At 42.5% G+C, this 23,818-nt stretch overlaps 2 protein-coding genes across 3 annotated transcripts; one reads left to right on the forward strand and one right to left on the reverse strand.

Moving 5' to 3' along the window:
* Window positions 1–344: 344 nt before the first annotated feature.
* On the reverse strand, window positions 345–6,139 carry trappc3 (trafficking protein particle complex subunit 3). Its single transcript, XM_030082354.1, has 5 exons — window positions 5,944–6,139; window positions 4,312–4,409; window positions 2,618–2,717; window positions 1,077–1,259; window positions 345–805 (listed from the first exon to the last, which is right to left on the reverse strand). The coding sequence occupies exons 1-5, from the start codon at window positions 5,983–5,985 to the stop codon at window positions 686–688; spliced, it is 543 nt and encodes a 180-aa protein (XP_029938214.1). The 5' UTR covers window positions 5,986–6,139; the 3' UTR covers window positions 345–685.
* On the forward strand, window positions 4,071–20,028 carry smap2 (small ArfGAP2). Of its 2 annotated transcripts, XM_030082306.1 has the most exons (10): window positions 4,071–4,080; window positions 7,658–7,884; window positions 15,332–15,465; window positions 15,982–16,146; window positions 16,252–16,311; window positions 16,589–16,646; window positions 16,876–17,033; window positions 17,135–17,315; window positions 17,415–17,878; window positions 17,957–20,028. In XM_030082306.1, exons 2-10 carry the CDS (start codon window positions 7,779–7,781, stop codon window positions 18,080–18,082), a joined length of 1,452 nt encoding a protein of 483 aa, XP_029938166.1. In that variant the 5' UTR covers window positions 4,071–4,080; window positions 7,658–7,778; the 3' UTR covers window positions 18,083–20,028. The 2 variants fall into 2 exon arrangements, with proteins under 2 accessions (XP_029938166.1, XP_029938167.1); XM_030082307.1 differs by lacking the exon at window positions 4,071–4,080 and having other exon boundaries at window positions 7,447–7,884; window positions 17,966–20,028.
* The last annotated feature ends 3,790 nt before the right edge of the window (window positions 20,029–23,818 follow it).

Here is a 23,818-nt window from a genome sequence, read left to right on the forward strand (position 1 = left end):
TCACTCCATTTCCAGGTCCCCATTCCTAACACCTTTTATGTTTTGTTTTAAATAAAAATAACCGATCATTTCATTGATAGGAAGAAACAGACTGCGAATAACCACTCACGGTTAACATTTTCTGCTTTATGTCAAAAAAAAAAAACAAAAAAAAAAAAACAGCAAACATAACGCACAAATTTGCTCGTCAAGATACAAGACATACAACAGCAACAGAAGAAAAGGTGGATCCGCGACAGATAACTGGTCAATGCGATCATACGTGGAAAGTGTCAAGTGTCATTTTTAACAGATCCGATGCAAAGCAAACTCGTATTTTCAAAGCGTCGGTGTAATCTAACCGGTTGTCTTCCTTGGATCACCTCTTCAGAAATTTCTACCATCCACAAACAGGATGAGCGAAAACACAAAGGGCAGCGTGACCTGAAAGTAATTGAAAATTATGAGATGCTTTTTGAACCGGAGCTGTGAGCCATTTCAGATGTTTCTGGTGAATAATCAGGCCTCAGATGTTCATACTGCACCCCACTCACTGACATTTTACAGCAGGTTACATGCAAAATAAACATCCTCGGGGCTGTTAAGATTTATATTCTTCATCCTTTAAGCTTTCTCAAATGTCAAAGTGTTCCTTGTAAAAGTTTGTCCTCTCTCTGCGGGACAACGAGGCGTCTTTTTCTTTGAATCACTCGTCTCCTGCCGGAAGGTTTTCTTCGATCCTCTTAATGAACTTCATGCGGATTTCTGTCACATTGTCCCCTCGGAGTGTGTCCTGAACAAACTTCACATCCACCGCCATCTGGACCTGAATCACATGCAGAATCGGTTATGTTTCCACTGACACAAGACAATTTCCTCATGTGTTTGTTTTGCTTATCTGCTGTTGTATGGCAACCGCAACGTAACTAGATTGTTAGTAGTGCTGCCAGAAGCTGAAGCAGAGCTTTTACACATCCTCTACATCTTCAAAATGCATGAGTCAAATCTTCAGAGGAGGCTGTGCTTCTTTATTCATTTTTTTTTTTTTTTTGCAGCCTTTGAAAATCTGAATAACCGTGTAAAAGTGCTGAAATTACCATCTCCAGGGCCCCTCTGAGGACCCCGCACAGCAGGTTGGAGTAGATGAGTGTGCTGTGGTTATCTGGCAACTCCACAAAGTCTACCAGCGGGTTGTTCTCCAGGATGAGGGAGAACTCGTCCCCCGCGGGGCTCCAGTTGGTGACGCTCGGGGTGATTCCCAGGTACATCTTAAATGCAACCTAAGACCGACCACAGCATGGTCCCGGGGCAAAGAGAGAGACAGAAGAGGTTATGAAACGGAGAACACCAGAGACTCAGCAGGTATTCACTCAGCTGCAGCCTAAGATACGAACAACCACAATAATACAAAAACAGGCGTCTGGTCATTTTCATCACTACATTAACTATGAGGTGTCACCTGTACACACGTAATGCAAAAAAACGACCTGAAAGTGAAGAAGGTGAGTCTGCTGGAGTCATCTGAATACACCACTAGCTAACATATGCTTAAAGATTACAGTGTTTTTTGGGGGGGTTTTTTCCAGCTGAAAGCTCATGATCCCTTTGGATATGTGCACAATTCAAGTTTACAAGTTTGAAAGGATCTGGGTCTCTTTGGCCTGCAGTGTGAAGTCTATAAATGAGCTGAAACGGCATCTGCAATGTCTACAACAGGAAGACAGAGGTTTCCGTCTGCACTAACAGACAATCAAACTAAACCTGAGGAGTGTGAACACTTGCTGTACTCTCAGTGTGGATTTGCTTCGGTAGCAGCAGGACACAGACGCTGCTGCTGAAAGGCTTCATGAAGCCTGAGGTGTGCATTACTGGGAGTGTCACTCGTATTGTCTGTACACACCTGCTCTCTGATAAATGCTCTCTTGCTCCTCTTCATCGTTTTGGCACAGGAGGGACAGCAGGTTCAGTCACTCACTGATAAATCAAATCTTTATGAAGTAACCAAAGGTCCATGGTGCACCACTGTAATGCACCTCACCAGTAAGAGGGCAGAGTAACAGGTTTGGTTAATTGTCCAGATTTATATTTACACACAGAGAGGAACACAGAATAAAACTGTGGGTTGTGTCTTTAGTCAACGCTCAAGTGGTTTCAGAATTCATCAGGAGGTCACCTGGCTTCTTCCACCATGCCAGCCTCTGTGATCCCATCGAGGTCACAACTTCAACAAGCAGTATTCACACTTTAAAAGCAGTTAAAGGGGTTAAATACATCCGGAGAGGCCCTTTTATATCTGGTTTATACATTAGTCATTGGCAACAAAAACTGCGTGGTAATTTCAAAAAATATTGCAGTTATGTTACCAGTGAAAATGCAATAAAGAAATATATTTGACTCCAGGAAAGGTAATCACCACAGCAAGCAAGAGGAAAGACATTCTCGGCCTGAAGGTGAGCCTAATGCTTTGCTGTGTAACCTCACCGGCTTCCCATCAACTCAGTCAAAACCATCTATATTCTCTAAACTTCCTTTTCTCTGTCCTTGCTGGAGAACTGTTCCATTTTCTCTCATCTGTCTGTCTGCTCTCTCCATCCTGGGACAGGTCCACCCACTGACAGGCGTCGGACCGTCCGGTTACCTTCGCAATGACATCAGCTGTTTCTCTGAAGTCCTGACACCTGCCGATGGTGGAGCGTGCCAAGAAATCCTCGATCAGACGCACGCCGATGTTATAACCCCTACAAGAGACAGAGAGAGAGAAATGAAGTCATTCCTTCACTTTCATGAAGAACGGATCAGTGCACCACAAAAGAAACAGCTGTAAGTGCTCCCAGACATTTTTTTTTTCCCATACACTTGGCAAAATAATAATTCTGATGAGCAGGTGAGAGCAACTTATCCCAACTGCTGAGTCTGAAGCCAACTGATGCATCCCGGCCCTAACATGGTCTGTCTCTGACCAGTTGGATGGCAGCTGGCAGAGTGGGCAGCGCAGAATCGCTGCCTTCTAAGGCCAGGAAAAGAGGAGCCTCATCCTGACTGAACCCGGAGACAGCTCGGGGCTGCCGCACAGCAGAAACAAAGCAAATCCACTCCAAACTCGCCGCCCAGGATGTCATCAAAGGTTACGGCAATATCCACGTCGCTTTCTGTCAAGCTCGCCTGCATTCCAGTGGCTTCGTTCCAGACAGCGTCTGCGCTGCCCGCACCTCCGGACTTACAGAAGGAAGGAAGCGTTTTGTTCCAGGGTCACTCCACTTCCTGAATTAAAACTCCCTCTACTGCACAAAATACTGTCTATCCACAACTGTGTGCAACTGTCTTATTTCATCATTCAAGTCTAAAATCAATATATTGTCTTCGGATTTGTGTTCAGAATTAGCGCAGGCTCTCGACTCATAAAAAACTGTAATGTTTGCCTCTTCTAAAGGCCTCTGTTCTGAGAAATAACAAGAGGAGACAGAAAAGTGTGAGGAATACAATCTCATTTAATCACACCACATTTCTCTTCTACTTGTTTTCACAGAATAATCCGAGCTGAAAACAGGACGTGTTGGTGTAGTGTGAAGCTGTGACTTGAAGGGAGACATCTGAGAGGCTTGAGAAACCAATTTGCTCCCATGCTAAACAAGCAAAAGATAAAGTTTAACATGTTGGAGATAAAGCCTTCTTCTTGTATGTGGTCATGAGCGCAGGCACAGGGTACGCTGTACACCGTCACAGAGTGGGGCTGCGTCTTGTTACGGACGGACAAGATCATAAATAATGCATTAAGTATTGAATTTGCTACAATAGGGGATGAGCTGCACGCTGGTGTAGTGGGTCGCACTCGCGCACCACAGCAACAAGAGCTGAGTTCAGGTCAGGTCCTGTCAGTCTGAAGTTTACATGTTCTCCCTGTGCATTTGAAGGTTTTTCCTGAAAACCAAGATTTCCTCCCATACTCCAAAAACAAACAGTCTTGGTGACTCTTAATTTCCAGCAGTCTTTCTGTTTTATCATGTGATGATGATGAGGATGATGAGGATGATGTGTGATTTGTGACCTCTGAGTCAGTCACCAAACTCCAAACTGGAGGAGGCAGTAAAGACCAGAGGAGCTGTTACATACAGTATGTGTTTGTACTTTTGGGATAAATATCAAATTACAAGTTTAGACTGAATGTCAAGCCAGTAAAAAAAAAGCTAAAAAAAATAATATAAACAGAATGGGTGCAGGTGTAGGTAGATGCAGAAACGGATTTATCTCTGAAGTTATCAGTGATTATTTGTTTCAAACTTAACATCCAGTGAGAGGATGAATTTGTCCAAATCAAGAAATCTGAGTACTTACATCTTGTCGAGCTGTTTATTGACTTCCTCATCATTCTCATAGTCCTTACAGAGCTGTGTGACCAGGGCTCCGTACGTCAGTGTGAACAGCTCAGAGTTCTGCAGAGAAAAACAACAAGGTGGCTGTTGAATTTAAAGGTATCACAACTACAATGAATTACCAATTTGGGTCTGAGGAATCCAGCACAGCTATACACTCAGGCAAACGTTCATTTTATATATTCGATGTTTATCAGATACAGAGTTATTGCTAAAACTTCAACTCATTTTGACTCAATGGATCTCATTCCATTTATCCTCATTTCACTCAACATGTTCGAGTAAGCTATTCATTTCTAAATTTTCAAGCTAATTTTCTGCCCTTTTTCATCACTGTTCTCTTATGTGCAATAATAACATCTTTGATGGTATATTTTCAGTCACATCCAACATCAACATGAGAGAATGTAAAATATTGTCATTTATGATATTCTTTATGATATTCTTACTGCTGCTATTGCTTCTAACACTTAATGTTTGTATTTCCTTGTTGCTCTTATTTCTGTCCACTTGCTTCTGCAACAATATTCTCCATAATTGTGGGACAAATAAAAGACGACTTTATGTAGCTTGGCTCATGAAACATGAGTGAAAGTCAGACTCAGTGCCATATTTTTGTTATATATGCACAGGTGTCAAGTCATTTAATCACGTATTTTCCATGTCTTTTGGTTAATTTTGCATGCAAGGCCGATGCCTAACGCTAAATATGGATCCATTATTTGCACCCATCACCCAAAAGAGCTGGACAACCTTAATCCCTTTGATTTAATGTATTTCAAAATCTTAATGGTTTCAGATCAAGATTCTCAAACGCTTTGTTTTAGTTCCTTCATTTCATTATGAAGCACTGTAAATTGCCCTGTGTCAGAAAAATGATATTGAAATAAACGTGCTTTGCCTTTGCTGCACTAGAAAAGTCGCATTGTAAATAAATAAACAGATATATCAAGTGTGTTGACTCACGTTGAGAACAAATCGAGGTGTCCACAACGTGAGGTAGAGAAACAAATTAATAATATAAATTAACGGTATCAGCTTTAAATAAAGACCCTGTACTTGAAACGTATTGATCTCCTGCTCAATGTATGAGCTTTATAGCAACACCAAAACCACGATTAGCATAATAACAGTAGTTTATTATTCTAATATGATGCTCTGTAGTCGTTTAGCAAACATTAAGCTTGTCGTTGTGGAGTCTGCGTCCAAATTTGCGACAGATTTAAATGTACCTATACAGAAGCACCGTATTTTTAGGGAGATCTTATCACGAATGTACATGAAGCTCCACATTTTTCCAAAAAAAAAAAAATATCGTAAACATTAACTCGATTTAGCTCGTGTCCCTCAACACTACTTCCTCCTGTCAAAGCTAGCACCACGTCCTCAGATATGAATGAAATGTTGTTCCAACCAGCTCAAAAACATTATCTGTGTCTACTTAAGCATGCCAAACAAACACAGACGAATGACAACAACTTAAGTCTTGCTAACAGTGAGTAAATATTCCATTTAACTAGCTGTTAGCGAGGTTAGCATCGTGCTAGCTGGAATAGCCTGGATTATCATTGTTAATCCTGTGCGGGTCTCCTACCATCTTCTTGCTGTCGGTCGCTCGGTTGGACTGCCTGGACATTGTGGACAGTGTTTCAGGATCACACAGGTAGCAGCTTGATAATAATCCTTTATTTATTTGATTCTGCTTAATCTGCTGCTTCCGTAGCCACCAGTGCTGTCACGAGCTCCCATCGGCGTCATCAGACTGCGTTCAAAGAGCAGCTTCCGATGTGACTTCAAAATTGAACAACCATCAAGAAGAAATCCATGTGTAATTCTGATATATTAAGAAAAATACGTGTTTTGTAGGTTTAATTTAATTGAAAGTATATAAAAAAGTAATCTTACTACTTAAGTAGATGGATATGTACACACAGACACAAAAATAATGCATTAATGGTTTTATTCTGAAAGTAAAAGGAACGCATTTTTCAGAGTGTCTTATGAAAATTGACTGTCCTTTTTCTGTGGTTGTTTTCCTGGTACAAAGAAGGACATTGCAAGTGTCACTGCCCCCTCTGCTCTGGGGGAGAATAGAAACCTTCAGGTATTTTAAAAAATAGTCTTACGATCAGCCACAGGGCGGCAGTATGCATCCCCGGATTGCGTATTCACGTTCAAACAAGCCGTGTGTTACTTTAAGGTGGCATACGTAAGGTCCACGGGCCACAAATGCGCCCCCCCCCCCCCCCCCCCCCCCCAAAAAAAAAAAAAAAAAAAAATCAGTCCGATTCACAAAATGAAATCTGCAGGCTGTGAGAAATAATGCCATTAACTGCAATGTGTACATTTGACCACCTGGGGCGCACTTCAGTCAGTATTATGTGCTAAGTCAGTTCAGGTGACCAAGATTACTGCTCATGTAGAAATGTGTGCACATTAGGGATAATATCACAATTTTTAAAAATCATTCTGACCAATAAATGAGCCAGTCTACTATAGTTTTAAGTTCCAGTTACATTTGACCAAATTAAGAAAAAAAGACTAGAATAGAATCAGCTACAATCGAATATAACAGAATATAAATAATTTATTAGTAGGGGGAAATTCTTTGCAACGTTGCTCCACATAGAAGAGAACGCACTGTACAAGAATGAAAATGTAAAAAGTCACATTAAAAAACATTATATACAAGACTAAAAAAATTACTAATATAAGCACAAAATGATTAAATTACCAGAACAACCAGTACATAACGAACTCTATTTACAAAGAGGAGTTATAAATATAAATATAGTAAATATAAACTTGCTTGTATAATAATACTTTTTTGCCTTAAATTGGTGCAGATCTAAAGTTATTCATAGATTATATTACTAATATTTACTGGTCCGACCCACTTCAGATCAAACTGTGCTGTTTGACATCCTGATTTAGACAGAATAGATGTGCTGCTTTGATGCACGTTTTGTTCTTAACTGTGGTGATTCACATATTTTATTAACAACTATTTGCATCCAGTGGTGTATTGGAGTCTGTGCGCGCGCGTGCGTAAAAGCGAGCCAGAGAGAGAGAGAGCGAGAGCGAGAGCGAGAGCGAGAGAGATGATTCAGTACCAGCCAGTGATGGGATACAGATGTCTGTCCCTTAAACTTGACCACACTATTACATTCTAAATGTCGAGGCATCACTTGTTGTTCCTCATGATCGGAGTATTTGCGCCTCTGATAACGCGGCCGCTGGTTGGCTGAGAGGCAGTCCTCGTCCCACCGCCGCGGAGCGAACCTGCTGCACATCGAGGAAAGGCAGAGGACCGGAACGCATCGCCTCTCCTCTCCTCTCCTCTCCTCTCCTCTTTCATTTCGCTGGAAGAGAGGAGGGTTTCTCTGACAACAGCCGGCGGCACGGCCCGCGGAGGCGCACACCGGCGCGATGATGACAGGCAAATCTGTGAAAGACGTGGACAGATACCAGGCTGTCCTCAACTCTCTACTGGCGCTGGAGGAGAACAAATACTGCGCCGACTGCGAATCTAAAGGTAAGGTGTCATGTTTCTGTCTCCCCCCCCCTCCTCAGGACCATGCCTGCTGATGGCAAAAGCTCATGAATCGACACCCCCCTCCTCTCCTCTCCTCTCTTCTCCTCTCCTCTCACTGGATCGTTTACTACGCTGGAAAATGCGGCATTGCATTCACCATGCCTCCACCAGTTACATTGTACTATGCTGCAAGAAGACACGGGGCCACATCCTCACATGGCATGCAGTTACATCATGCCAAGCTCCGAGGATGTCCATGCTCACCTGGACTGCAGATGTTGCTGAGGATGCGTCTCATTATCGGGGAGAAAACATGATCATTAACGGAACTGACTCCAATGTTGGTCCCATCATCCTCAGTGTGCAGGCTGTAGACCCAGAGATGGATGTGCAGATACCTGTGCTGACTTTGAGTCGCCCTGAACAGACTGTTCCTGCAGGCTGCGTGCACACAGGGAAAGTAATCCTCAACAAAAAATGCATGACAATGTTAATACAGTATAAAGGTATTATAAGGGGCATTTAATAATGCTGTCGTGAGCTTTAAACCATTAGTTCCAGCAAAATAGTTGAATGCACAAAAGATTTGTGCATATTGTGCACAGGAATAAAAAAAAAAATCTGTTTGTGTGTGTGTATGTGTGTGTCCTCTCACACAAGTCTTGAACTGTGCCATCAGCTATTTGCTGAACTTGTTCTGCCACATTGGAGGGTAAACACCACTGATGTTTTGGTGATAAATAATCTGTGCTGGAAAGTCAGTCAACAAACTGACAGTCTAAAAGTTGAGCTGCTAAAACCTGCCTGTGTTTTTCAGGAAGTCTTGGCATATTTTCAACGCACAAAGGCTTTTTGCCTGTGCAGGAAGTGTGCATTTCAGTGCGCACTTTTGGAGGTCGTGAGGAACCACAAAAGATATTGTTTTCTGTCTGTGTCAGAGTTCCTGTTTCATTGATACAAACTGAGTTGAGGTTGATTAAATTGCCCTTGTGACGCCATACCTCGTCCGAGAAGTGATTCAGCAGTGCAGCAGCTCACTGTAGACGGTCAGGAGAACACTCTCCATGGACATAAATCACAGCATGCTGTCATGAGGGGGACAGCCGTGCAATTCTAAATGAAGACCTTATGAATGATACGAGGAAGCAGCTTCTATTTTTAGTGAAATATATTTTGTGGTGAATGCAGTTTTTTAAAGGTAAACAGCATAAATGCCCTCCTACCTGTATCTTTGCCTCCATATGGCAGCATTTGTAGGTTTAATGATTTATGCACCTGATAGTATTGTACTTTACAGATGTGAAGACATACACAGAGGAAGGCTCTCATCCTCATATGACACACTTCAGAAATAGCTCTCCCTATTAGTTAGTTCACACTATACCTGTTGATCATGTCATCGCTAGCTGTTTATGTTCAGTTAAAAGCAAAGCCCAGTATAAAGATGAAAGATGAAATATTGCTGAAACTATCCACACAGATGTAGTGATTTACCGTTGCCTGATTATGCAGTCTGTTGCAACATAAAATGACAGGTTGGTATTGCATTACTTCACATAAAAAAAGGATTTAGCAGATCTACATTTCTGTCTTTATCCACACTCTGACCCTATGGTCTCACTGACAGAGGCAGAATCTGGACTCATTGCTCACCAAATAACTTTAATCTTTAATCCACATGTTCACTTCCAATCAAGAATCAAAGCACACAGTTTTTTAAATTTCCTTTTCTGTTATTTAACCTTGTAAAGTACCAAAAATACATCCATCAGAGCAAGCACGTCATTAAACGTCACACAAGTCCAGACAATTCAGAAATGTTTTTCAGACAACCTTGTGGATATCACATCTTTGGAAATGTTGAAGGTAGAGAAGTCATCAGTGCACACTGAACACTTGGTTTTTCAATCCGATGTTTTGTTCCTGTTCGTGGGGCCTTTGGATGGTTGTTCTGACGGAGTATAAATAGAATGGATGCAGATGATGTTCCGCTTCAGGCAAACATCCTTGTGACTGTTCAGAAGCGAGTCTAAAAAAGCACATTGTCATCAGATTCTCGCAGCTCTTTTAAGGACGTGACTATTCAAAAACTTAGCTTCAGTCAATAGAGGTGCAGGCGGGATATAAAAAGATGTCTCTTTTGCATTTTTCATGCTCTTGACCTTTCAGATCTAAATCAGGGACACTCGCATCAATTATGTAAAGTTTAGAAAGGTGTCATTTATTTGATGCAAGTCTCATTTAATAATACTCTTTTTTTATCCCATTAAATTAATACATCAAAACTCATAATGATCCCACATGCTCATGCTTGGCATTTCTGAATCGCGTGACTGCTAGTGAGTGGCAGCAGACTCTTCTAATGAGACTGATGAGATTAAGGTTTTTAGTGAGGAAAAAAAGCAGCTACATGATGCTAAAGTCTTACCTTTTAAAACCTTTCCCCCTTATTTATTGTTCCTCTTTCCACATCCAAATCGTTACAGCCTTTTATGCATTCATTATTTAAGCGTGCAGTCATGTATAGTTGCATACGGATTGATAGGGCACTCTCTTTTCCACTTTCCTCTCTTCATACGGTGCTAATGGAAAAGTTAATGCTCTGATCAAGGTTCCTTCTTGGAAAGGAGCAGGTCACGTTTTAATCGAGGCGACATACCTTTTCTCACATTCCAAACCACAAACACGTGCGCTCAAAAACACACAAGTCAATCTCATTTGTTTCCTCCCCTTTCCTGGACTCAAGCGGGGTTTTTGGCCATATGGCTCATGATGAGGTTTGGTCTAATCTCGTTTGTGTTGACATAGATTCGCCGGGCATTTATCGCCTTCCTCCCTCGGGGTGACCGAAGAGGAAGCGGCGTGTTGCATGGAGCCGAGAGAGCGTGTGGAAACACATCAGAAACCATGCTGTCAAGCAGCAATGAAACAATGTCTGACTGTGCTCTCTGACTTCCCCATCTCCCTGTTTTTTTGTTTTTTTTTTCTTAGGTTCTCCATGACATTTTGTATTATTTGTTGGGATTTTTTTTTTTGCCACTTCCTCACAAAATGACACTTCTAGAAATCTTCACCACTGCCAGGAAATAATGACCGGTTGGGAGGAGGGAGAAGTGAAGCAGGTGCATCATATAAACAACACCTCTACCTCTGGCTTCAGTCTCAAAGGGCTGTGTGTGTGTGTGTGTGTGTGTGTGTGTGTGTGTGTGTGTGTGTGTGTGTGTGTGTGTGTGTGTGTGTGTGTGTGTGTGTGTGTGTGCGCGCGCGCGCGTGTGTACATGTGCACACCTGTGCGTGTGTGTTTGTGTGTGTGTGTGTGTGTTTGAGTTCACATAAAAGCGCACCATTTTTTATTGTCTCCATTCTACTGTGTGTTTACGCACACATCGGGCCTTGGTTGCCGTGGAGATATCACCTGGCGATGTCACGCCGTCTCCTCCTGCCACCCTGAGCTCCCAGACCCCCCCCCCAACCCCGTCACACCCCACAACAGGAAGGCGATTGGCTGCTTGTGTCCACAGTTTATCCTCCTGCAGTACCGACGGGAGTGTGTTCCAGCTGTAGAGTTACACACGGCATTATTGTGTGTATACACCTCTGATTTCCTAACACGGCCTCACTAATCTCCTCAGAGGCCCGAGGACTGCTCAATAAGCTGCTTTGTCCCTCCTCAATAACTCTAACACCCTTATTTAATGTGGAACTCATTCTTTAGCATTCTTTTACAATTTCATGTTTCTTTTTGTCTTTTTTTTTTTTTTAGTGGTGTTTTATTTGAATACTAGAAAACACATAATATGCAAACACTTCAGCATTTAAGTGTGCTTCGAAACTTTTAGAGGCATATGGGAAAAGCAGGAGCCTTTGAGGCTCTTGTCATGTCATTTTCCAGTGAACTGTGTTGGCGCCTGCCTGAACTTGCTGGTAATCCAGCTGTTAATGATCCAAAAACAAACAAAAAAAAATGCGATAAGGTCAAACATCCATCTGCCGCCTCAGTTGCCAGCATGAAAAAGAAACTGATTAAATACATCAAAGAGCTTAAAGACTGCACCGGCTGCTGCCTCAAAATTATTCATATTCACTGCAGTCATTTCGGGGGAGACGTATTAAAAATAGGCAGATGGGTTTCAGGATGAATATACATGAAGAACTGGAGAGTGTTTAGTTTGATTTACATAGATGTCCCCCGCGCAAGTCCGGTCGGGGCCATAAAACGCAACGCAACGGGACATAAAAAGACTGGAAATATGTTTCGAACATCTGAATCTTAGCGACAGGTGGCCTCATTCGTCTTTTGATATGCCTCGGTGTTCGACCTCCGAGAGTCACCTGCTGGCTCGCAGTCATTTTTGGCGGCACAGATGGTGGATGTGCATGAGTAAATTATCGATAAAGGTCCATCTGTTGAACTGGGTCACTGGGTGGCTCCGGGGTTTCTGGACTGGTCTCGTTGCTGGGTTGGGATGAGTGTGTGTCAGTCGGGTGTGTGTGTGTTTGTGTCGAAGTGGCGAAAGGAGGGAGGGCGCAGCATCCTCTGATGGCTGAGGCTCTGTGGGATTAACTGGGTGCATGCTGGGAGCAGCATTTATCCTTGTGGGATATAGGCTAATGAGCCATATGTACCTGCTCGTGCATGAGGGTGTCTGTCGGCAGTTTGTTTTACTAATATTTCTTGGGCATGCAGAGGTGAGATGTTCGAGATGGGTTTTAGACTCAGGGTGGTCACAGGTGTTGAAATAGCGCTAAGTGTGTGTACCTGTGTGTGTGTCTCACTTCTCATCTCTCCAACGGTCGACAAACAGTTAAAGTCCAAAAGTCCAACATTTTATAACTAGTTCCAATAAAAATCCCCCCGTTTGTACCTGTTTCTGGACACAAATGCCTTAATTATTGAACTTTATTACATCTCCTAAGAGGGTTGATTTTTTTTTTATTGCAAAGTAAAAAGAGGTAGTTCAGTTCCCCGTTTGCTCCACAGAGAACCTGATTTGCAATGCTTGTGCAGTCTTTCCTTCCTTTTTTAGATGTCTCTTCCTCCTACTCTCCCCCTGCTATATTTGTTCAAAGTACCTGGAGGTGTGTGCACTGTTGCTGGACAGACACACTGCTTGATATGGAGCGCTCTCGAAAGCACGGCATTGATTGTAACCAAAGAACCTGCTGCGGTATACTGTAGAGTGATTTTAAAAGGCCGAACCTCCAGCTCTGTCTTCCTGCTGCTTCTTTGGCTTCACTGATCTGCACACCTGTGAATGTTCAGAATTAGATGCCATTATGCCTTACTGCCATTTCTGCTCAGATAAGTTCAGTTCAGCGGTATTGCGATCAGTTCTGAATGTGTTTGGCAGATATTCTAACCTGACAGTTGAAAGGTTAGGCAGTGAAATTATATCTCTTTTTCATTCAGTGGCAAATATCAATACATGCAGCAAGTTTCACTTCATGGCATTCTGAAAATCCCAACAATACATCATGATTTAGCAGAAGCAACAGGTTAGATAAAGCTTTTGACGTGTCCTAACTATTAGCTTTATCAAATGGGAATATTTTCAGCCTGATCTTAAAGGTAAAGTCTGTGTAAGTCTCCTTGATGGAATCATTTTCCACATGAGAGGAATCTGATAGCTGAAAGCTCTGCCTCCCATTCTACTAATCTAGATATTGTGGGAACCTCCATTAAGCAAAAACCCGATAATGAAAGTGCTGCAATGGGATATGTGGAGCCTGGTATTTCAGAGCGTTCTATGTCAAGAGAAGAACTGTCATCGCCAGTTTAACTTATTGTGACAGGAGCTCATCCTCTGAACACTGTGGTTATCTGTCCTTAAGTTTGTGGCATTTCATCAAATTTTTAAGATGCTAACTGCGAAATGAGACATAACATGTAGCTAATTGTAGATGTACAGCAAAAGAGAGGGGAAAGCATGTGTGGGAGTAACTTGGTGATACCCTGAGAAAACAGGGTGGAGAAAGTTATGAAAGAGGGGATGTGCAACTGTATGAGAGTGATATGGCTTCTCAAGAAAGAAGAGGATGGGGGGGGGGGGGGGGGGGGGCGTGGTGAATTTAAAAGATAAGAAATAACAGCCGTACCATGGGGGTAGGGGGAGTTGAAATGGCATAAAAAGGACAAAATAATTCCTGTGTTCAGGGACTTTTCACACAATTCAGCAGTCTCTCTAACTCCCTCTTTCTGTGTCAGTGCCAGTGTTTAGTGTTTACAGCGGTTAAGCTGGATTTGCAGAGTAATTCTACTATTATTAGCCAGCATGACAGCTAAAGCTGCAGCTAGACAGTCGGGATGGACGCACTCAGTCTGCTCGGTGACCCTCTGCATGCGTTTGATGATTTGCTCACTCTTTTCAAAACATTGTTTGACAGTGTTTTTGCCCCCGGACTAAAGTATTCAAATGGAATTCAGTTAATCACAATCACATGAAAACATCACACCCAGTCCAATGACCGCCTCTTAATAATGCATGCAGAATGTCCTCAGATCAGGGTGTAACAAAGACAGGTGGCTATATCTCGATGTATTGTTCCTGCAGTCGCCATGAATGGGAAGATTTTGCATGTTTTCCCTGATCGAGCTTCCCCTTTCATTTGCATAGAATGGCCTTTTCTTGAGCACTGCACAGAGAAGCAGAAACCCAAAACGACGAGCAGCTCTTCCACCTAGTGGCGCGAGGCCCACAATGCATCCACTTGTGGTTGTGTGTGTTGCTGGGACTTGCAGCAGACTGGAGTGGAGAGGCGGGGACTGAGGCGGCGGAGGAGCAGGAAGAGATGGAGGAGGGGTGAGACGAGAGCGAGGGAGAGATGGAGGAGAGAAAAAAACACAAGTATTCTCTTTGAAGCTGACTGTACCCTCTGAAGAGGGCGGCTGCATAATTCCAGCTGAAAAACAGCCTGTCTGTGTTGTTTTTATTTTCCCACTTGTCAGGGTTTCCTGCTCCGAGTAGGATTCTGACAACTCCGCAGATGGAAATAAAGATTTTACAAAGTCGCATAAAGCTTAAGCGCACACAGCAAAGCGTGTGGAATAACTCTACATCGAACTCAAGCTGGTCCATTTAGAGACACGCGGCGGTGAGATAGGCCCGCTCAGTGGCTCCCACACACAGACTCATGACCAAATGAGTAATCATCCCTGCAGGTATTCAGGCTTTATGTGTGTCATTTTGTACTCCTCTCCCTCCTCTCAGTCTCAGTTATGTAGGCTAACACTCACATCGGATCCTATTATGTGTCAGGACACCACATAGCTCGGAATTAGATGTGGTCCCTCCTGACTCCCGACTCATAATTGAGGTTTCAGACGCGTCTTTCTATAATTGGCGTCAAATTAATCAGCGATGAGGATTTTTTTTTCATCGTTGTTCAGCCTCCTGTATGCTCAAGACTCAATCTGACAAACATTCCCTTCTTCCTCCCTCTCTCCCAGGTCCAAGATGGGCCTCCTGGAATTTGGGCATCTTCATCTGCATCCGCTGTGCTGGCATCCATCGAAACTTGGGCGTGCACATATCCAAGGTCAAGTCCGTCAACCTCGATCAGTGGACCCAAGAGCAAGTCCAGGTCAGAGCTTATGACTGTCAAAATACGCTCATAACAAACCAAAAACGCATCTGAATCCATCAGACGAACAGACTTCCCGTACATTAGCATGCACTGATTTAGACATAGATGGGAACATTTTTTTTTTCTTTTTCACTGCATCACAGAATTGCCCTTTAAAAATGCTTACTTGAAGTTTTAATGTGATTGTTACAGTCTCCCTGTGTGGGATTTCCAAACATGAGTCACTGTATGAAGACAGCTGGGTGAAGTCTGTGCTGAATTGGCACTTTCTGATCAGCATTCAGCTGATCTTGTTTTGGTTTGATGGCAGGACAGTCAGCATTATGCCTCACAGTAAGATTCAATTTCCACAGTCAGCATTTTTTTTTTTTTTTTTTTTTTTAGTTTTGTACCTTTCCAAAGAGAATTCAGACGGTTTAGCAGGAGCACTTTTCCTCTTTAGTCATCAATAGAAACACAGGACAACCTCGGACAATGTGACCCATCTTGTTGTCGTGTGCTTGGCGCCCGCAGTGTGTTCAAGAAATGGGAAACGCCAAAGCCAAACGTCTCTACGAGGCTTTTTTACCTGAGTGCTTCCAGCGACCCGAGACGGACCAGTCAGCAGAAATCTTCATCAGGGACAAGTATGATAAGAAGAAGTACATGGATAAGGTCATTGACATACAGATGCTCAGGGTGAGTGAAATGCACTTTGAAGAACAGGTTCAACTCTGAATCTTGAGCTGCATCAGCCAGAAAGAAAACCTCGAGTATAAAACTGAATTTGTTGTCTCTGTGCAGAAAGAGAAGAGCTGTGATAACATTCCCAAGGAGCCCGTTGTCTTTGAGAAGATGAAGCTGGTAGGTGTATCATATTGTGCACTTTATTATGCTGCAGTTCAGCCTCACTTTAATCTGTTATATTTCTGTTATTCCGCTTTCATCTGATGCTGTTGTCCAAATTAAAAGACGCAGAGCTAACGGTCAGAAGAGAGGCTGCTTGTGATTTCAGCTAATTCTTCAAAAGGTGTTATTCCTGGAAAAGTCATTTTACCGCCAGCAATGGTGGAAAAAGATTCACATGAGTCTTATTTGAAAGATCTGTCAAAATGTGTGTGTTTTTTTCCTGTTGTGACAGAAAAAAGACATCAGTCCGAAGACAGATTCCCAGTCTGTTACAGACCTGCTTGGACTAGGTATTCACAAGACGATCAACATGAATAATATATGTGGATTATTGCATGTAAATCCATGTAGATACATGTAAAGATGCTATATGACAAATTAAATTATTATTATTATTTTTTTTTTATGTTTGTGATATAAAAAGATAATTTTCTAGAGCAACTGAGGTTTGTTGAAAAAAATGATTTGAAAATGAATGGTTTACACTGAAGACACTTATTACTGTGCTTCCTGCACTAGATGCCCCGGCTCCAAGCCCCGCGGTGTCTAATGGTGGAGGATGTGTTCCAGACAGTAATGAGAGCCCAGTGGTGTCTAATCCAGCTCTGGCACATCCTGCCCTGGATCTCTTCAGCTCCCTCCCCGCCCCCTCTTCTGCCTCCTCGACAAAAAACCCGGTAGCGCACATGCACATTCTACTCTGCTCTCCATACGTTGCTCCTGCTGTCGCCCCGTCTTCTGCCTTCTGACGGCGTGCGGTCTGTCTGCACTCCTGCAGCCGGGTTCCAGCTCCATGCCTCAGAGCAGAGTGACCGCCTCGGTGCCCGAGAATCTCAGCCTGTTCTTGGATCCCAAATCCAAGGCAGAGGAGGGCGCCGTCAAGAAGCTGTCCAAGGACTCCATTCTCTCCCTGTATGCCTCCAGCCCGTCGGTGCACGCCAGCAGCATGGCTGCACACGGTGAGGGCCGCGCTGTCTGAATATATTTACATAGAGGATGACACACTGCCATCATTTGGCCAAACAGTGTGTGTGTGTGTGTGTGTTTGCTTTCATCAGGCTTGTACATGAACCACGTAGGATATCCGACGCACCCGTACGGCTCGTATCACTCTTTAGCCCACGCGGGCGGAATGGGAGGCACCATGATGACGTCCCAGATGGCCATGATGGGGCAGCAGCAGGGCGCCATGATGGCCGCCCAGCAAGGCAGCATGATGGGAGTCCAGCAGAGCTGCATGATGGGACAGCAGAACGGCCTGATGGGCGCTCAGGCCGTCATGGCTCAGCCCGGCGGCACCGTGGCGTCGCCCTACATGACGGGGCTGGCCCCGGGCATGATGGGACAGCAGCAAAGCGGAATGATGGTCCAGCAGCAGAACGGCATGCTGGGACAGCCGCAGCCGCAGCAGCAGCACAGCGGGATGATGGGACAGCAGCAGGTCGGCGGTCTGAACACGTTACCCCATCAGCAGGTTTACGGCGCGCAGCAAGCCCAGCAGCTGCAGTGGAACATCGCCCAGGTGCGTGTCTGCTTTCCGCTCACGTCGGCGTTGAAAGTTCCCCGTGACGCCGCTGAATGTAGTTTTCTGACTTTACAGGTGACTCAGCATATGGCAGGCGTGAACCTCTACAACACCAACGGCATGATGGGATACAGCAGCCAACACATGGGAGGCTCGACGGCGCCGAGTTCAGCGCACATGACGGCGCACGTGTGGAAGTGAACCCCCTAAAAGAAGAGGAGGAGGAGGAGGAGGACCAGAGGGCGGAGGAATCTGTGGATCAGACTTTCCATGAAACATTTTTTCTAAAGCGAGGGAGGAGGAGGAGACAGGTGTGCGGAAGGAAAAGGTTGGAGAAACCACTACTACCTCTCTTTCTCTCTCCTCTCTGCCCCATGCTTCCTCTTGCATCCATAGCCATGTTTTTTGCAGATTTCCATGTTTGCCTTCAGGACATTCTTGGTACGTCGACACCAGACGACAGGGTTCAGACGCCAGCGGTTCGGACGCCACACGCTGCGTGGGCGTCGCGTAGCTGCTTGGTTTTGAAGAATTCCTTTTTTTTTTTGTTTCTTTTTTTTTCATACTTAATCAAAATCATCGTTTCGGTTGAGCATTGACGTTAGAATATAAGATGGCCTGTGTTTATTTGATAAAAGCAAGAGGAAGACTCGACATTTGAGGCTAAAGAAGCTGATATTTTTTCTATTTATTAAAAACGTTTCCTAACAAGTGTTTACGCAACAGAAGTAGTGACTTTTTAGCAGCAAGTGCAACTTTATTCAGCCAGCTTTTAAACCTGCAAGGGGTTGAAATTTTAAGGGAGGAAGCTTTTTAAAAGTGCAATTCCTCACATGTGACTATTTCCTTTGATATTTACATCTAGGGCTAAGTTAGGTTAAGTTCCTCTCGCTCCTTCATGCTGCAGGCAAGCAGCAAAGGCATTTCTCAGTTTGTCTGGCTGTGTCTTACAAGGAAACTCTCCACAAATCCCTAATTTTTCCTATATATTCAACATATGAAATTTAAAAATCCCTGAAGTGTCGTGTATTCCTAGATCAATGTACAAGTTAGAACAGCAACAAAGCCTACCTAAACAGACCTTAACTAAGATGTCTTCTTTTAGAATCTGCAATCTCAATAATAAGTGTCAAAAAGTCCTAAAAACCAAAGATCAATGCAAGCTTTATTCCGGCTATACAGTATTCCAATATGCTTTCCTGTATAGCCCCTTAACTAGTGATTAGGAGAAAAATCAACAGCAGTCCAACTGCGTGTTCAGATTTGATCTTAAAACTCACTGTGCTAAATAAAAGAAGTCACTTGCATGCAGTGTCATCATGTAAACGCTCGCGCACCTCAAGTTAAAAATCTACCTTGTACAATAGAGGCCTCAAATCACACTTAATGTCTGTAAATAAGAGAGAAACTGGCGGGACGTGAAATGAACATAAGGTACAGATGAGTGGTGTTTCCGATGCTTCCACTGAACTGCATGAACAGAATGTTTTAACTAGCTATGATTGTATATGTAGTGTGTGTTGTATTAAGATTCCCCGAATGTGTCGCTCTGAATGTCTCTCTCTGCTGTACATGTCAACCAGACCAAGACCAAGACGAAGAGGAAAAAAACTAAAATTATCAATGAATGTTTGTCCTGAATGTGTTCACGACTACACCGGACACACACACACCACACACACATTTCAATGTGTGTGAGCATTTTTGATATGTATCCCCGTCCAGCCGTGCACACTGTCTGTTGAATGTTGTGTGGTCAGAAAAGTCCTGTTGTTTATTTTTTATTTTTGTGAATCGTTTGGTTCAGATCTACGATCTGCTGGATTTTTCGCATTGGAAACTGTGACAAAGCCGAGGACATGTTCGGGCTGTTCGGAGATGTTTACACTTGGGCCAGGTCGCATCGTGAAGCAAAAAGCGTGACAGTCGGTCACCTCGCATTGTTTTAGTTAAACCTTCCACTATCCTCTAATATAAACCTTCTCTTTTCTGGTTTCTCTTGAAGTTTTCCATCATCATTCTTTAAAAAAAAAATGCATGAATCTGTTAGTGTAAATAATCTCAGTCTTTGCACTGGTGTTACGTTGCAGAAATGAACAAACTGTAACAAATTTTAAAGTCAGTCATTACACTGTGGAAGGAAACTTGTGCACACAGAAAAAAAAACATTCAAACAAACCCCATTCCTGGACTCCAGATCCACCACACCACCAAGGGTCCTATTCACAGTCTCAGCAGCTCAGAAACTCACCTCCTCTTCCTCACAGGTGTTTCTTTCCAGTTCAGCTCACGTGGCGGGACGTCAGGCAGCCAGCGTCTCTGCTGAGGGCAATAATATCAAAATGTGTAAGGTCACAATGAGAGTGAGGCCGTAGAGACGTTTTTTTTAAATATTGGTTCACCTCTAATGATTTCCTTTTTGTTCTGGTTCTGTGAAATTAAAGCAAATAAGAGGAATGTATCTTTTTATGTACTCGTCAATTAAATTATTGTGAATATGATTCTTTATCACTTTATGTTGTACATTGTTTCTCGAGCGAGATTGACGAACATGTTCTGTATATTAGGGTTTTTTTTTTTTCACATGCTTTACCCCTTTTTATCTTAATGTCTACAAAACTTCAGTAAACCTTAACAATATGCGGCATAAGATACTTGTCCTCGTGGAAACATCAAATAAATATTGTTTTGATTTAAATAGATGTGATGTACAGTGTGATTTTTTTTTTATATCCAAATCTGATATATAAGAAAAATCTCCCTCTATGGTTTCCTCACTTTCACACATTAATTATCCAACGTTCAGAAAAACATTTAACTTAGAAGCTCACCTGATCAAGTTCCACTGATTCCTCTTTACTTACTTAATCCAACAAGTTCACCCTTTAGATTTTTATCAAAGATGGAAAAAAAACCTTCTCAATTCATAACAATCGAAGACACAGTGAAACAAGCATGACAAACATGAGTGATTCAAATAAACTTTATTGACTTTGCGTCCAGATGTCAAAGGGCATGCAAATACAGGCTTCTGAATTTGAAATAGTTTTTTGTTTTGTTTTTTTCTTTCCCTCCCCTCCTCCTCAGTTTGGAACTATTTTCTTACAAAACTACGTGCACCTTAAGTAATCAATTTTGCAGCGTACAAACCACAAAAATACCAGTTTTACATTATCAAATACTGCACATAGAAAACATTTACAAAGCACAGGTAGAAAATTACAGCTCCCTTTTTTGTTTGTTTTTGTCTTTTTGTAATCTTCTTTGCCATAGACTGCATCCTTTCACTGCTCCGTGAGGCCTTTTCCATAAACTCTGAACACTCGTCGGTGGAAAGCTTAAGGCTGGGTCGGAAAAGAGACAACCACTCATTTTATAACACCAGCCATCCAACTCAAGTGGGCTGGATGAAATGTTTAGTTTTTCTGTTATTTTTCCAGGAATTCTCTGTGAAATGTTTAATTTTAAAGCAGCGGCCCACAGCCTGCGCCTGGGAATGTCATCAATAAGTTTCTATACGCTCCAAGTCCAAGCATTAAGTTGTATTGTGCTTTCCTGGCCTTGATAAGATGAAGGTTGTCTGGACAGCGGGGAAGGCGGGGAGCTACCGAGACCTTAACACAGCTTTTAGACGGTTAAAAAAAGGAACAGGATGGCTACTCGGCAGGGGGAACTTGTGCCGGGACGTTTACAGACGAGAAGGAACTCCTCAGCTCAGCAGCAAGTCCACTTCATTGGTGCTGCTACATGTGAAACGCATGCTTTTAATAAAATGTTAAGTTAAAAAAAATTAAAAAATGAAATTAAATCCGCTGCTTATGAGAGGCTATCATAATATTAGCAGCTATTCACAATGCTCTGCATGCTCCGTTGAGTCGAGATTGCTTTCTGCTGCTTGGAAATGCGAATGGACCCCACCGACTGTGGAGGCTACAACCGATGATTATTGCCAGGAGAAGTATTTCAGAAGAACGTAAGGCTAAAAGTTCCATGCTACTTTGAGATACTTCCGCATCTCTTTTGAGTTGCCTCGGATGTCGAACTGGGTCTGATCTCCCTCGTCAATACCGCCCCTCATCATCACCGTGGTCACTCCATCGATCGGGATAAATACGAGAAAGTCATCTAGCGTAACCATGCGGCAAACATCTTCGTGATCAAAGTACAAATATAACAATTCCTTTATCTATTAGGATAAATTGAGGAGTTAACTGGTGCTTGGGGGGAGAAAACCTTTCTGCTTGAAACCCATCTTGGCGATTTTTAAATAAATAAGATTAAAAAAAAAAAAATAAAAACGCTTTTTTCGCCAGACAAAATTCATGCTCGTTTGAAAAGACAGAGCTGTCCTTTTAAAACAGAAAGAATAAGACATACAGTATACAGTACAGTAAAAGTCGGGCCAGTTGCAGTCCCTGGAAAAGTCTTCAAAGAGACGAGATAGCGAACAAGATGACAACAACAACAGGAAGAGAAAAAAAATTGCACTCTGTTCAGGTGTCAGGATTTAGAAATACATTCAGAAAAAAACTATACATATACACATATATAACTTCAGTACAATATTCCAAGCAAAATACATTTGTTAAAACTTTCAGTTGTGTGCTACAATAGTGAAGCAATGTCTCCTAAATTAAGGCCATTGTAAACTGAACAAGCCCTCATTTTTGCAAAAGAATCCAAAGGCGGGTTTTTTTGCCCACACCACCTCTCTTCTCTCCTCCTCTTCCTCCCAATAACATCTCTGTGCTTAGAAAAATAATATACGCTCTCAACATGGTACTAAAGAGATGATTCAGTTTGGCTGAAATAAAAAAAACAAAAAAAAACAAAATGCATTGGAAGCATTTGGCAAGCGATGAGAGCGAAGAGAAACATGCTGCATGGAGTTTTACAGATGGGGGTTCGTCAATAACAGCCCTTTCAGTCAAATATAAGCTCAGTCATGTTGACATGTTTCACTGGAGACATCTTTCAGGAAGCTTTTCAATAAACTGCTTCATGTACCAAACCAAACCACCAAACCAGGGCTGCCAACTGTCAACCTCAGCTTCAAGTGTGAGATCATGTCCTCACATGCTCACATGTTATATGTCTAATTAAGAAGTTAAGTATTTTTTAAAAGATGGAAAACAATTCTATCAAAAAAGAAATGGAGGTGACTGTGAATAGAAGCAGTAGCAGGAAAAAACATGTAAAAAGAAACTAAATGTGTCTTAAGAAGAACAATTTGCACTATTTTTTGCTAAACATGAAGAAAATCTGAATTATAAATGATGTGATACCTGCTTATTGGTTAATTGAAAGGCTTCAAAAAGTCATTTAGAGGTCAAGAAAAGAAATCAGCATGTGCTGCTTGCAGCTTTGTATAGTTACACTATATCTGGAATAATTACAAATATCTGCATTAGCAGTTTTTTGTATTGAATCAACCCTCCAATGAGCAGGATCCTCCAGTTCATTTCAATTTCATTATTTTAATCCAGTCATGGTCATTAACTGAAACACTTTTACAACGTTTTGAAATTAGACATACTAAGTAAGAGTACTCAGGACAAATTAAAAGATAAAAGCAAATGAATACTTGAAAATAAGATGGAATGATCAGATGTGTGAGAGCTGGCAGCCCCAAACCTTACAACTAGAAACAGCCTCCATCAGACTCCCACATCCTGCTACTTGTGAGGTTTTAGCCCTCTTTTAAGCTTTCAGCTCGTTTCTTAAACCCCACTGAAGTCATCAGACAAGGTGTCCAGAAGAAATGAAACAAAACGCATGATTATCACTCCACACCTAATCTTCGTCGTCTACGATCAAAAGCCTCGATGAGAGAAATCTGAAAAAAACCCTGATCTCTTCCTTGTGGTCCCCAAACTTTCAAGTGGATTTTCAACCTGTACAGTATCTACACATTAGACTCTCTCACTCTCCGACTGA

The sequence above is a fragment of the Salarias fasciatus genome, chromosome 22, assembly GCF_902148845.1.
Source record: "Salarias fasciatus chromosome 22, fSalaFa1.1, whole genome shotgun sequence".
Lineage (NCBI taxonomy): Eukaryota > Metazoa > Chordata > Actinopteri > Blenniiformes > Blenniidae > Salarias > Salarias fasciatus.